Source organism: Humulus lupulus, chromosome 1 (assembly GCF_963169125.1).
Source record: "Humulus lupulus chromosome 1, drHumLupu1.1, whole genome shotgun sequence".
Taxonomy (NCBI): domain Eukaryota; kingdom Viridiplantae; phylum Streptophyta; class Magnoliopsida; order Rosales; family Cannabaceae; genus Humulus; species Humulus lupulus.
Window position 1 is genome coordinate 54712569 of NC_084793.1, and position 14377 is coordinate 54726945.

A 14377-nucleotide genomic window follows, 5' to 3' on the forward strand; every position below is an offset into this window, starting at 1 on the left:
CAAGCTTTATTAAGGTCTGTGAAATCCACGCACGTTCTCCACTTGCCATTCGGCTTGGGAACCAATACGGGATTAGAGACCCAGGATTGATAAAATACTACCCTGATGAATCCGTTCTCCTTTAGCTTCTCGATTTCTTCCTTTAGAGCTTTTGATCTGTCTTTGTCGAACAGCCTCCTTTTCTATTGTACTGGTGGAAAACTCTTGTCTATGTTCAGGACATGACTAATGACCGCAAGGTCTATTCCAATCATGTCTTTATGCGACCAGGAAAAGACTTCCTGGTTTTTCTTTAAAATTTCCACCAGTTCTTGTTTTGTTGTTGTCTCTAAGTTTTTACTGACTTTCACAACCCTGGTCGAATCTGCTTCATCGAGTTGGACCTCTTGAAGGTCCTCATGGGTCCTATTTCTTCATAAAAATCCCCAAAGCGAGGGTCCAAATCCTTGTCCTCACTTTGGGCAACACCTTATTTGGTGACATCATCACCTGACTGGGCTTGTACATCACTGGTCGTTTGCAACTCCTTCTCGGCAGCTTCCCTCGATCCACCTTTCTTTGCCTTAGATATCGAGGCATTGTAGCACTCCCTCGCTTCTTGCTGATTTCCCAACACGCATCCTACTCCTGCGTCAGTTGGGAATTTCATGGCAAGGTGCCAAATCGAGGTAACGGCTCCCAGGTCGACCAAAATTGGCCTCCCAATTACAACATTATACGTTGAAGGACTGTCAACTACTATAAAAGTAGTGAGTAATGTCATGTTTGCAGGCGCAGTTCCTGTTGTAACTGGGAGCCTAATCGACCATGTCGGGGCGAGCCCTTCGTCAGAAAAACCATATATGGTTTGGTTGCACGGCTCCAGGTCCTTGACGGACAGCTTCATCCTTTCTAGCGAAGACTTATACAAGATGTTGACTGAGCTTCCTGTGTCAACCAACACCCTTTTAACCATCATGTTCGCAATTTGGACATCAACGACCAGCGAATCGAAGTGTGGGAATCGGACGTGTTGATCATCGTCTTCAGAGAAGGTTATCAACTCCTCCTCTGTTCAAGCCTTCTTTGGTGCGCGATCCTCCACACTCATCATCTCGATGTCCTGGTCGTGGCGTAAGGTCCGAGCATATCACTCTCTTACTTTCCCACTATCCCCTGCAAGGTGTGGGCCGCCACAAATGGTGAGTAACGTACCTGCCACAGGAGCTAGCTGTAAAGGTGGCGAGCATTGGCATGCAGGCACCTGCTCGTTGCCACCTTGAGCCTCTCGCTGAGACCCTCCTGCAGCTCGTACGTATCTCTTTAAGTGTCCCTACCTGATCAAGAACTCGATCTCGTCCTTCAACTGGTTACACTCATTGGTGTCATGTCTGTAGTCGTTGTGAAAATGACAGAATTTTGTTGTATCTCTCTTGGAGATATCCTTCCTTATAGGCACTGGTCGCTTATAAGGGACATTGGCATTGGTCGCCTGGTAGACCTCTGCCCTACTTTTGACAAGGGCCGTATAGTTAGTGAATCTTGGCTCATATCTATTGTCTTTGGGGCGTTTATTTTCAGATGTTGACGGCTCATTGCCCGCCCTTTTTCCACCATTTCTGCCATTTATGTTCCCGTTGCCTTTGTCGTTGCCATTGGGTTTATCTGACCCGTTGGCAGCCTTAGCGAGATCTTCCTTCGGTCCCTTGTCTTTCGTAGGTGACTTCCCCTAGTTGGCGATCGCATCTTCGAGCTTGATGTATCGATCAACTCGATCCAGAAACTCCTGGGTACTCTTTACCCCATTCTTTCTTAGGTTGTTCCAGAGGGGAGAATGGCGTCTAACTCCCGCAGTTAAGGCCATCATCTTTCCCTCGCCGCCCACTGTTTTGGCTCCAGCTGCTACTCGCATAAAGCGTTGGACGTACTCCTTTAAGGGCTCTCCCTCCTTTTGGCGTATCTCGACCAGCTGGTTGGCCTCAGTGGGGTGTACGCGACTTGCGTAGAATTGTCTGTAAAATTCCTTTACGAACATTTCCCACAATACTATACTAGCAGGAGGGAACTTAAAGAACCACTCTTGGGTAGTGTCGAACAAGATGGCGGGGAAGATCCTACAGCAGACATTTTCTGACACCTTCTAAATTTCCATTTGTGTCTCAAACTTGTTCATATGAGATACTGGGTCCCCGTACCCATCAAAGTTTGGCAATACTGGCATTTTGAACTTGTTGGGGGTTTCTGCCACAGCAATCCTCTGCACAAACGGAGTGCCTCTCCTCCAGCCGTACTCTATGTGGGATGTCCGGCTCCCGACCAGCTGTTGTACTGCCTAGTTCAAAGCATTAATTTGAGCCTGAATCGCGTCTGGGATCGCTGGGGCGACTGGGGCCGGAGGAGCGTACTCGTCATCCCTCTCGTGTCTGTCGTTGAGTACGTCCCTCAAGTCATCATCCCTACGCCTTTGTTCGCTAGCACCCAGCCAATCAAAGACGTTATGCTGTCGGGGTTGCCCCCCAGCGTTATGGCTCGCAGGCCTATTTTCTCTTGGTGGGGGGTTTCTATCTCCACCTCTTTCCTCATGCCTTCGACCAGCATTCCCCCTGCCGGAATCAGCCTCATTGTAGTTATAGCCATCCCTAAACTGCAGTTGACTACGACGCGACTGGCTGGTCACGTTATTTCCTCCTCTGGCTGGTATCTCCCGAGCATCAAAGGGAAGCCTGCACTGGTCGGTGGTTCCCCGTGCATTATTATGTCGTGGGGGGGCCCTGACCGCAGAGCCTGACTCGTTATGCCTTCTATGGCAGAAGGACGTTGCCCCTTGCTCGGTGGATTCGGCTCATCGTCCCCTGGGCGTCTAGGGCTGCGGGGAGGCTACCTGGCCCTATTCTGCCTCTAGCGCTGGGGATTGCCGCGACCAGGTTGAGAGGGTGGTTGTTGCTCAGGATCCCGAATTGGGACATCATCCTGAGCAACAGGTGGCTGCTTCGGCCTTTGAGGGCTTGCTGGCTGGAGCAGAGGACTCGGATTAGGGGCCCGTTGCGGTGGTGCACTTGGTGGCTGATCCGGTTGAGAGGCCGGCGCAGCTTGCCCGCGGGCCAACTGAATGGCTGCTTCAAGGGCGGTCGTGGCATCTCTCTGCCGACGATCCATTTCATCCTGCCGCTCATTCAGCTCCTAACGCTGACGCTCAATCTTCCTTTGCTGCAGCACTAAGGTCTCTGCTGCATTCTCCTGATTGGCCCTCAGATTGGCCAACTCATCCTGCAATACACCCAATGTTGCCCTCAACGTCTCAGAATCCATTTCCTCCTCTTCAAAATCCAAGTGTGGTTTATTTTCAACCAAATTTGGAGGAGGAGGTTGAGATGACGCAACGCCAGCAGCCTGTCCAGCTCTCTTGGATGTCTTCGTCATTTGATCTTCCTAAAGCTTTTTTATTAATCTCTCAATGAAAGCACCAAAATGTTGACCATTGATTTGGCCAACGACACGGAGTCAAAATAACGACAAAGAATAAAAAGGAAATTAAGAAGAGAATCAAATGGGAAGAAAGTGACACAAGCGATTTATAGTGGTTCGACCCCAACTATGTGATAATAACCTGCGTCCACTTAGTGTTCTTATTGATGTTGAATCTCAATGTTGTGATCAAAGAACTAAGGTTCTTGAGTTTCACAAGCCTTAGGAGAATTACAACTTTTGGTGGATAATCACACTATGCTCTCTTCTATGAGTATTCAAGTTCAAGGTTCAACAGTCCCTTCCTTGAGCCCTCTCATTCATATTTATAGGCTCAAGGGGGTTACATGGGCCAATGGGCATTAATTATCCTTAATATCAGCGTATCAAGGCAATAAAGAGAAAATATAATAAATGTAGTTATTACAAGATTGCGTATCTTAAAGGAAATAAATTGAAGCATGCGACCAGACTAGTAGCATCTAAACGCGAGATCTGATGAAACAATAAATATTTGGTCAATAGGCGAACAAAATCCCTTCACTTTAACGCTGTCACGTGCCAACCACGTGTAATAAATTCTTGTCACGTCATCAGAAGCCATTTTTGGGTAAACACATGTCATAACCATATATAATATTATAACAATGTTATCAATAAAATTAAAGCATATAAAGTAAATAGAACTCTTGTAGTTAAACTGTGTGCAGAAGGATTGCTATGACGTTTGTCTCCCATGATAAAACGGTTTATAAGAAGCAGCTAATCACCTTGCTTCTATTCCCAACAAATTGACCAATGTCTAAGAGTACCACCAAAATCTGACTGAGGACTAAGAGAGCTTCGACGCCAGATGGCATGAACTCAGAAAGAGCTTCATACCAAAACCAAAACAAGAGAAGGAAGAGAGTATTTTTGAAAATTGAGAGAATGATTTTCAAATAGTGTGTGAAACAATGAGGTGAATCCCTCTATTTATAGCCTTCAAGGGAAAATAATGTATTTATTTTGTCATTAATGAAAACTATCTGAATCAAGCACACAATCATGTCCTGATTAGTCCTTGTGAATCAAGCTGCTTGGTTGTCACACAATCAACAAAATCTGAAAGATTTATTGCTTGGTTATCATACACTCAATAAATGAGAGAATATTCTTAGAAATCTCCTTCTCATTTTACCAATTTTAGGTGACAATTTCTCATTTATATCATAACCATTTTGAACATATTAATATTTGATTTTTATGTACTCATGTAGGAGAACACAAATTTCCAAAGACATCTCACTTATTTTAAGTGTGTTTTAATAAAATCCATGCATCAAAATGCCACTTTAAAATAGTTCCCAATAGTAATTTTATTCTTTTTTAACAGTGCTAGTCTTGGAAACATATTTACATTAAAATAGTAAAGTTTAAGGAGAAATAAAATATGGAGACCAATTTTTCAATACATTCATACAAATAAATTTAAAAATAAAATAAATGTTGAGAATTTGTTGGCATCTGTTGCGGCCAATGTTATCGTTAGTTTTCATAATATAATACCAGCGAGAGAGCTAGTTATTTTTGACATTAATTAGTATATAATATTTAGGCTTAATTTTTTATTTGTAAAACCAAAAGCAATCTTGTTCGTTGTTACTCACCTGGCTTGACTCACCTGCGTCCCTTGTATCTTCGTTGTTTTACAGGCAAAGTGTATATGTTGTCCTGTCCTTAACCATGAACCACTTTTTTTTTTTTGAGTGAAACCATGAACCACTTCATACATTATTTTCCATGCCTTTGGATGAAAAATCATCTCATCTAATCAGTACTTATTTGAGGATCACCAATAATATATGTATACTTGTGCATATATAAAAGTTGTGTTGAATATGTTTGTTTACTAACACTTGCAAGGAAAAATTAAAATAAAAAAGTATGTGGAAACATCATGTTGAAAAACTTGAACCAAAACAAAAAATCATTGAAAAAAGACAAACATGTAATAATTTAAAACCGACACCACATTATATAAAAATGCAGAAAATGGTAGTCATGGAGACAGTTTATAAAACAAATAAAGAGTTAATGTCTTCCCCTTTTTGTAACTATGATGAAACAACCATTAAGTGGCAGTGACCCATGAAAATTGACAAGGTGAGATCATCTACAGCTAATTTTTAATAGAAATATAAACATATATATATTTGTATGTTGAAACTTAGCTACATAAAATATTACCATAAACGAAATTCAAATGGTCAGAGATTGTAGTCTCTTGACTATTACTTAATTTTTATTGTGCAATTACAGCTCTTCGGTTCCCCACCCAAGATTCTTGATGTGGGAGAATATATATTGTAATGATATATAATAATATAACTGTAGAACACACCAGAAAAGACTTGTAAAAGTTTAGAGATGTTGAATTATTACTAACATGTATACAAGATAATCTTTCATCTTTTGTATGGTAAAAAATTAAAAATTACATGTCTATACTCTTACTCTTATTTTTTCTACAAACTTCCATGACATACGAAGTATGCCAAGTTTCAATTGATAGCCAAAAGCATGGCCTTGAGTAACTATATACGAGGGAGAAACAAGTGCGTGGGTGGGACTCACAAGGATTAAAAGGCGTGAGAATCTTGGTTGGTTTGACACTATGACAGATATTCCTTACCTTAATTTCTAGTTATTCCCATTGCCACTATGAAACTATGAAGAGTGGATGACAATGTGTCAACAAGTACAACTAAGACTTGTGTAGAGAAACATATGTAAGATCACTATTATACAACTTACTTAATACCACTAATATTAAGGGCACCTTTATTCTTTGTTAAAATAAAAAACTTCATTCAATATAAATGTAAGTAAGATCTAAAGAAAAATTTAATATTGTAATGTACACATAAGAACTTAATATTATAGTGTTGACCTACTAGATTAGTGTATAATGTCTAACACTGTATACAACCGTGATTACTATCTGCTTAATACGATAAAGCCTCCCACTTATTCAATTTTTCCACCACTTGAAAATAAAGACTAAATCATTGAAACCAAAATCATGAATTTACAACACGATTAAAATGAGAGGTTGGTAAAGTAGAGTAATGATTCAATGATAGTGGCCCAAATAAATTTGACATAGACGACAGATAAAAAGGGATAGAAGCATTGCATTAAGACATTGACAGAGGACTCAGAACGCAAACCCATTTTGCAATTCACACTCTAATCAACTTTGAATTATTATTACCCTAGAAGAGACATATAATGGTGGAGTAAGCAAGACTTACCAATTAGGCCATTCTAATTGGTCCAACCCGATAAGAGTCAAAGGTGCTTCACCACGAGAATTGACTTGATCTTTTGGCAATCCAAAGCCTTCGACGCTATATAAATCAACGTTTTCCACTGAAAAATTAATAATAATAAAATAAAACTGCTGCTCTTTTATTCAAACAAGCCAGCAAGGACTCTTTCATTGTCAAAGTGCCTAAAATGTCAGTCCCTAGCTTAAGCCTAAACCAACAACTTGTTACTTGTCATGAGATTTATACCATTGATTAAATCATTTTTGTGATTAAAATATGATGTGCGAAAAGGAAAGGGAAAGAAAAGATCAACTCACCACGCCCACATCACCATTGCTCTCTCTCTACCTCTCTCTCTCTCTCTCTGTTATCTTTTAACTTTACGAGAAAAAGAAAGAAAAGAGGGGTTTGAGGAGGAGTGTCTGTTTCACTATGGATAGGCTAGTGAAGCCAGATGTGAAAGAGGTGGAGCTGAGCTTCAAGAGTGGTCAGACGTGTAGCACTGTTTTTAGGCTCACGAACCTTATGCACACCATGACCGTAGCCGTGTCTCTGAGCACCACAAAACCTTCTGTCTTTTCCTTTTCTCAACCTTTCTCTGTAATCCCACCTCTCTCTTCTTCCTCGTACACTCTTCTCTCTAAGCCCTTCGATCAACCGCCTCTCTGTTCGTCTCTCAGAGATGACGTCATCACCGTCCGAACCGCCATGCTCCCCACCGGAAAAGCCGACCAGGACGATTTTCGCCGCTTGTTTTCCGTTCCTGGACGCCATGTTTTCAAGGATGCCTTCATACCCATTTCCTTTGTGGGTCCTCAGGTCGTCGAGTTTCTCATTACCCACCATGATAAAATTCCCGAACTGAGTTCTTATATGGGCAAAGCGATTTCTGGGTGTACGGAGTCTCAGATAACAGATTCGCTCAAACTAGCCATAAAGTCTGAAAACCCAGATCTGGTCTCTGCTCTAATTGACGCCGGAGCCGAAGTCAACGGCAAAGATTCCGACGGAAGGTCGCTGTTGACTTCGGCGGTGAAGACCACAACCGTCGACATGATGAAGGTTTTAATAGCTTCCGGTTGCCGAATCGATAACTCGGTCGACAGAGTTTTTCACGATGTCTCGGCGATGAACCGAGTCGATATGATCGAGATTCTCTGCAAGAGTATGGGGAACCTCGGAGTGAACTCGACCGATTCAGATGGTCGGACTCCGATGCACATCGCAGCCGCACGCGGCCACGTGGAAGCCCTGAGGTCCCTTCTCTCCGCCGGGGGAAATGCCGAAGTAAGGGACGGTAGGGGCTGGACCCCACTTCACTGTGCATCGGCAGAAGGACATTACGACGTCGTCGAGTGTCTATTGGAGCGGTCAAACGCCAAGTACGTCGTCGACCGAGACGGAAGGACGGCTTTCGCACTAGCGGCCGATAACGGCCACTCGGAGCTGCTTGCGCCGCTGCACTTGAACGACGCGCTGCACCGTGCGGCGAGGCTGGGCGACGTGAATGGGTTGAAGAGTTTTATTGCGGAAGGAGCAACCGTGAACGTTAGAGACCAGAACGGGTGGACGCCGCTGCATAGGGCAGCGTTCAAGGGCGATATCGAGTGCGCGAGGGTTCTAATCAACCACGGTGCTCAGGTCGATGCCGTCGACGACGCTGGGTACACACCGCTGCGGTGCGCGGTAGAGGCGGGGAAGGCGCCGGTTGCCATGCTTCTTATCACCAACGGAGCACGAGCCAATGCGAAAGGAGTCAAAGGAGCTTTGCCAGTACTTAACTTGGATCGTTTCAAGAACCACCCAGCTATTGTTGTAAAGCCTTTTTGTCGCGAGAAAGAGCGAGTTTAAATGGCAGAGAAGGAAGACGCCATTAATATGTAGTCGATAAGCTTTTGTGTATATAGTTCTTATTTTGGGGATGATGGTTGGAGTTGAGAGAGAATGGATTGTTGTTCGCTCTGCTCTGCACAGCTCCACTCCCAAACCATTTTAAGCTGGAATTAATCAGTTCATTTCTCCCTCTCTGTATACTACGATTACGAGGATCAAGTTTTTTTTAGTAAGAACATGAAATGAACTGATATTTTGGTTCATGAATTCATTGTTATGGAGGAGATGAGATTATTTTTTTAATTATTATTTATATTCTCTACTACTAAAAAAATTACTATCGCACACCATAAATTACTATGGCAAAAATTATTATTTAACACCACTAGATTGTTATAAGTGGATTTTTCATAAATAAAGCTTTTTGTCATTATTTGGAAGAAAAAAATGTAGATTATAATTTTTCTAATTTGTATGTAAAATTTTATTGATGAAAAAAAATAATTATGGTAAATACAACTGTTAACTAATTAAATATGGAAGCTAAATTTAAAATCAAAACACAAACAAAAAAAATGTAGATTACAATGGTAAATTAGCATTTCATTCTTCTCTCTCTCAAACTTCAGCCACACAAACTTCTTATCTCTCCAAACTCAGTTGTACAAACTCTTTCTCTCTCCAAATCCAGTTGTACCATCCCCTCCAGCTCTGGCCTGCGCAAACCCTCTCCAGCTTCGACGAATCCGCGACCCAAAATTAGAACCCAGCTCAGGCAAATCTGAGACCCTCCATTCAAGAGCCCCATCCATTCGAGACCCTAGCTCCGTTCGAGAGCTCCATGTCCACAGCGAACCACCTCCAACTCTGGTCGTGGAGTCGATGCGCACCCAACCCCACGACGAACCACCTCCCATCTCCACGGCGAGATTGTTTCTGCCATTTTCATATCTCAATTTTTTTTCAAATCTGAACCCATGCGGTGGAGAGGCAGGCGCAACCAAACACAAACCCAAGCAGGGATGGGTACTCGGATTCTGGGCTCTCGAGTTGCCTAGGCTGAGTGTGATCCTTGGTGCTGGGAGTTGCGCAAAACAACAGGGATGGCTGGGGTTGCAACAGGGTTCCGTGTGCAGGGGATAGGGGGTTCTGGTGGTCGTCGTGTTATGATTAATGCCCTAAAAGCATGTAAAGACATTTTATTGAATTAAATAAAAAGAAAAAAATTATTATATTTGAATATTATAATTATTGTTTGAATTAATTATATGATAATATCAATAAAATTATGTATTCATTCATGAGAATATGATCTTATATTAGTACAAGAGAATTAAGATCATATATAATGAATAGAATAGTCAGTAACATATTAAAGTAATGAATTTTTAATGAATGGTTACTAGTGTGGTTTACTAAGCATACGGGATGCAAGTGATCTAGATCCAGATTACTGATGTAGATAGACATCTTAGTAAATGTGTTGTATATAATAGAGATTATATATGACATGACCGATAAGAATTAATTATCTTTATAAACTTGTCGTTTGACATAAAGATTTGATTCTTATCATAATAGATGATCATTTGTAGATCAGTCTTGTTGACCCTCGTTTTGGTCAACGATACGGAGTCTAGAAAACGACAGAAAAATAATACAGAGCTTGAGAAAACAATCTAATGGGAAATAAAGAACACAATGAATTATAGCGGTTCGGCCCCAGTGATTGGTAATGACCTACGTCCACTTGATACTATTATTAATATTGAGATTCAAAGGTGTGATCAAAGAACTAGGGTTCCTGAGTTTCACAGACCTTAGAAGGAGAAAACAATACAAACGATGGATAATAGTAATGTAATTCGGAAAGAGAAAAAAAAGATCCCTCCTTGAGCTATTTCTTGTGTATTTATAGGCTCAAGAAGGGTTACATGAGTCAAGTAATAATATCTTCCCTTAATAAACGGATCTTCAGGTCATAATGAATAGATATTCTCGGATATCATTACAACTGTACAGATTTATTCATAAATAAACAGAGTATACGACCAGGCTGGTCATATATAAAACGTGAACTTCTCATACGGAAATATCTCTGGTCGATAGGCAAGCAGTATCTCTGTCACATGTCGGCCACGTGTCGGAAATTCTTGCCACGTCATCAACAGCTGTTTTTTGGATAAACATTTGCCCCCCATGTTTATTTATTGCGACCAGCAATCGCAATAAATAAACTTAGGAAACTAACATTTTGTATACCCCACGAAATCTGTCAGAGCCTTTCGTGCGTTCTTGAAAACTGTGATCTAATCACGTCTAATCACAGCTTTTCGGTTTCCAAGTAATCCCTCTGACGGCTATTACACTCCCCCATGCCTTGAAAAAGGTAACTCATGATTACCCATTTTCAACATATCTTAGCCTTTATAAATAATCCTCACATTTACCTTTTAATTTTTTACTCGTCATTTTCTTGCCAAGAACCCTCAAGAACTCCATCTCAGAGCTCAAAAGTTTTGAAGACCTTCCGTCGCCATTCTAAGGATCCTTCATTCGCTCGTCCAAAGTCGCTTCATTTCAGAATCTCCAACCTTCATCTAGGTAAATTTCCTCAACTTTTAAACCCTTTGAGATGCCACGCATACTGCTTTTGAGTTCTGAAACTTGTTGTGTTCTTGGGTAAAAATTCGTGAGGATTTTATGTACACCGTTTGATGCTTGATAGGGTAGTGTAGTTTCACTCTATAGGAGTTAGGAACTAGTTTGATAGTTAGGATCATAGGTTTAGGGCGTAAAATCGAAGTAAACATTCGATTTTTAGGCCAGCTGAAAAACTGGGTTTTTCCCGCTCCTTTGGAGTTGAAAAAGCTTTTTCCAGAAAAACTTTTACTTTCACTTTTTGATCTGTTTTTCAAACTGTTTGCATAAAACTTAGTGTTTCGGTTAGAATGCTGCTAGTCGTAGACGCGAGCAACATATTCCAACTTTCAACATAAGCTCCCAGGCTGTACGTCTTATCTCCTCCTTTCTCTGTTCGCAGTTTACATGCAAGACCCGTGGGGAGGAGAAAGACCTATAGACGACGACTTGCTAGCTCAACTGCTCGAGGACGAAGAACAACCCTCGTCATTGATACCCGAAATCCCATTTTCTCGTGCCAATCCAAACACTTCCCCTGTCTTGACTCGAAATATGGCTCGCACCAAAACCAAAGCCCAGAAAAGGAGAACCTCTGATCCTTCTCATCAGCTTGCTCCTTCGGCTGATGCTCCCTCGACTAGTGGTCAAGAGGAAAATGCTCCTGACTTTAACATCCAAAGACGCGCTCGACCCTGTCATGCCATTCAACCAGATGTTGAGTGGCACTTAGTTCCTGAGAGCAGGGTGATGATCAGAATGATCGCCAATTATATAAGAAAGTACGGTCTCACGGGGATGACCTTAGTCAGACCAAACCAAGACCAAAGGGCAAACCTGCCCGGAGGCGTCTTCAGCGCCTGGTTGAGGTTTCACATCGAGGCAGGGGCTACCTTGCCTCTTCACTCATTCTTCCAGGGGGTGGCCAACTATTTCGGAGTTGCCCCCTTTCAAATAACCCCAAATGGATATAGGATGCTCGCTGCACTCTATATCCTGTATAGCCACAAGAAATGGCCCGTGCCAACGCCTCATGAGGTCAACTACCTGTTCGACCTCAAATCCAACCCAAACCAAGAAGGCACGGAGTTTTTTCACTTCTGTCATCAGGAAACCGGGCGCACCTTCCTGACTGACACCACCCACATCTCAAATGTGGGGAGGTACTATCAGGAGTACTTCCTCACAACTGACATGATCGCAGACAACCTGGCCTTCGCACAAGGAGGTAAAACTTTCGTATCACTGGCTGTTACTTCTTCACTTAGTGCTCCCCTCCACATTTTCTTAAACTGTTAATGTCTTCCAGGCCCATGGCTGCGACCAGACCCAACTCCAGACATGGAGTTGAGATCGGTGCTCTTAGCCAGCATGATTGACGCAGAAAAGAGCATCAAGCATCTGGTTACGGAGGCTAACCTTAGGTTTGTTGGCTTCTTGACCCCTCAATCGGACACGAGGGTGTCTTCAGCAGGGAGTGCCTTTGCCAAGGAGGAAACCGAGCAGTATCCTCCAGCGTCACCTCCATGAAGGAGACCGACTGGGGTCACGATCAGGGAACCTGCTGGCACTCCTCCAGCAGAAAGGACCTCGACCCCCTTGGGGAAAGGAAAAAAGAAGGCCACCGAGCCTGTCGAACTCTCTGACGATTTGTCGGATGATAATGGTACAGTTATTTCGCTTTTAGACAATTTGTCAATTCCCTGTCATCTATTCGACGGGGACGACAATTTTAAATATGCTCCACATTTAGGTCTAGACTTCTTCATGTCAAAGAGTGAGTATAAGACTAGTAGAGTCTATAGGATAGCGACCAGTAATAATAGCTCGGGTATTTGACTTTGCAATCCTTTTTTGCTTCTTTTTCTGATGTAATGTACTTGGTCATTCATGCTATCTCACTGTTTAATTTTGTTCTTCTTTTTCATACATGGAATCCGTCAATGTGTTCGACATCTACAGCACTCCTGAGGCTGCCGCGGCTCCCCCGACCAAGAAGAAAAGCAACAAGAGACACCACAGGGAGAGCAGTAAAGCACCTCAGGCGAAGAAGGCTCCAAATGCAGGCCCTTCGGAGAATAGGCCCTCTGCCACCACAACTCCATCTTCTCCCCGCGAGCAGCAGACTTCTTCTGCTCCGGCCGGATCGACTCCTCCTCCCGCGGCTCCGACCGACCAACATCAACAGGTTGATCCTGCTTCAACCAGGGGCGAGATGGTTGGTCGCGCCTTTAAACTGGTCAAGGAGAGGATCGCCAAGATTGTGAAGCACGACCGATGTCGAGAGGCAATGGCTGCTACAGAGACGATGGAAGTTGACCCAATCCTGAACCGCGCCCTGAACGAGTTCACCAGTGTATGTCATCTTTTTCTGCGGAAACAGGTCTTCTTTATTTTATTGTTTGTCTAACTTCCACCCTAGCTTACAGGCCATGTTGACCTTCACTGCTGGCCGAATCCGCTTGGGTGCCGTCACCGAGCAGGCCAGAACTTTGGAGCAACGGCACGAGGATGAACTTAAAGCTACCGAGGCCAAACATGCTGAACAACTGGCAGTGGTGGCTGAGGAAAAGGCCAAACTAGCTAAGGAGTTGGAGGAGAAGCAAAGGTCTCTGGAAAAAGTTCGCGAGCAGAGGGACCAATTTAAGGAGTCCAACCGCTTTAACTTCCACGCAGCCCAACAGCTTAAGGTGGACTAGGTCGCGAGCAGGCAGGATACCACAACTCTGGAGGGCCGGATTGAGGAGTTGGAGAAAGACAACGCCGGAAATTTGGAAAGGTACAAGAGTGCCACTCTTCGATGCTTCTATGATTTCTGGAAGCATAATCAGGGTGCCAACTTCGACTACTTTCCCGAGAATGCGAGAAACGCCGAGCTTGCTCGCTGCGCTGCTCAGCTGGCTGAGGAAGAAAGATCAAGGGTTCTTGCTTCCCCAGAAATCTCGCTGGCCGCTGGGATGGACGGGGCAGACAACGAGGCTGCAGGCGTTGTCGACCAGAACCTTCCCCAAGATCCTCCGGCTCCTCAAAATCCTTGAGCTCCTTAGTCTTTTCTGTTTATGTTTCTTCTTTTTAACTACACGACCTATGGGTCGTGATGTAAAAACAATATAATTTTTGTGTGCTGCATGGGCAGCTTTTACTTT

At 43.2% G+C, this 14377-nt stretch overlaps 1 protein-coding gene across 1 annotated transcript; it reads left to right on the forward strand.

Annotated features, from left to right (window-relative positions):
- Nucleotides 1–6929: 6929 nt before the first annotated feature.
- LOC133792610 (protein VAPYRIN-LIKE-like) lies at nucleotides 6930–8868 on the forward strand. The gene has a single exon (XM_062230519.1). It carries the CDS (start codon nucleotides 7191–7193, stop codon nucleotides 8607–8609), a length of 1419 nt encoding a protein of 472 aa, XP_062086503.1. The 5' UTR covers nucleotides 6930–7190; the 3' UTR covers nucleotides 8610–8868.
- The last annotated feature ends 5509 nt before the right edge of the window (nucleotides 8869–14377 follow it).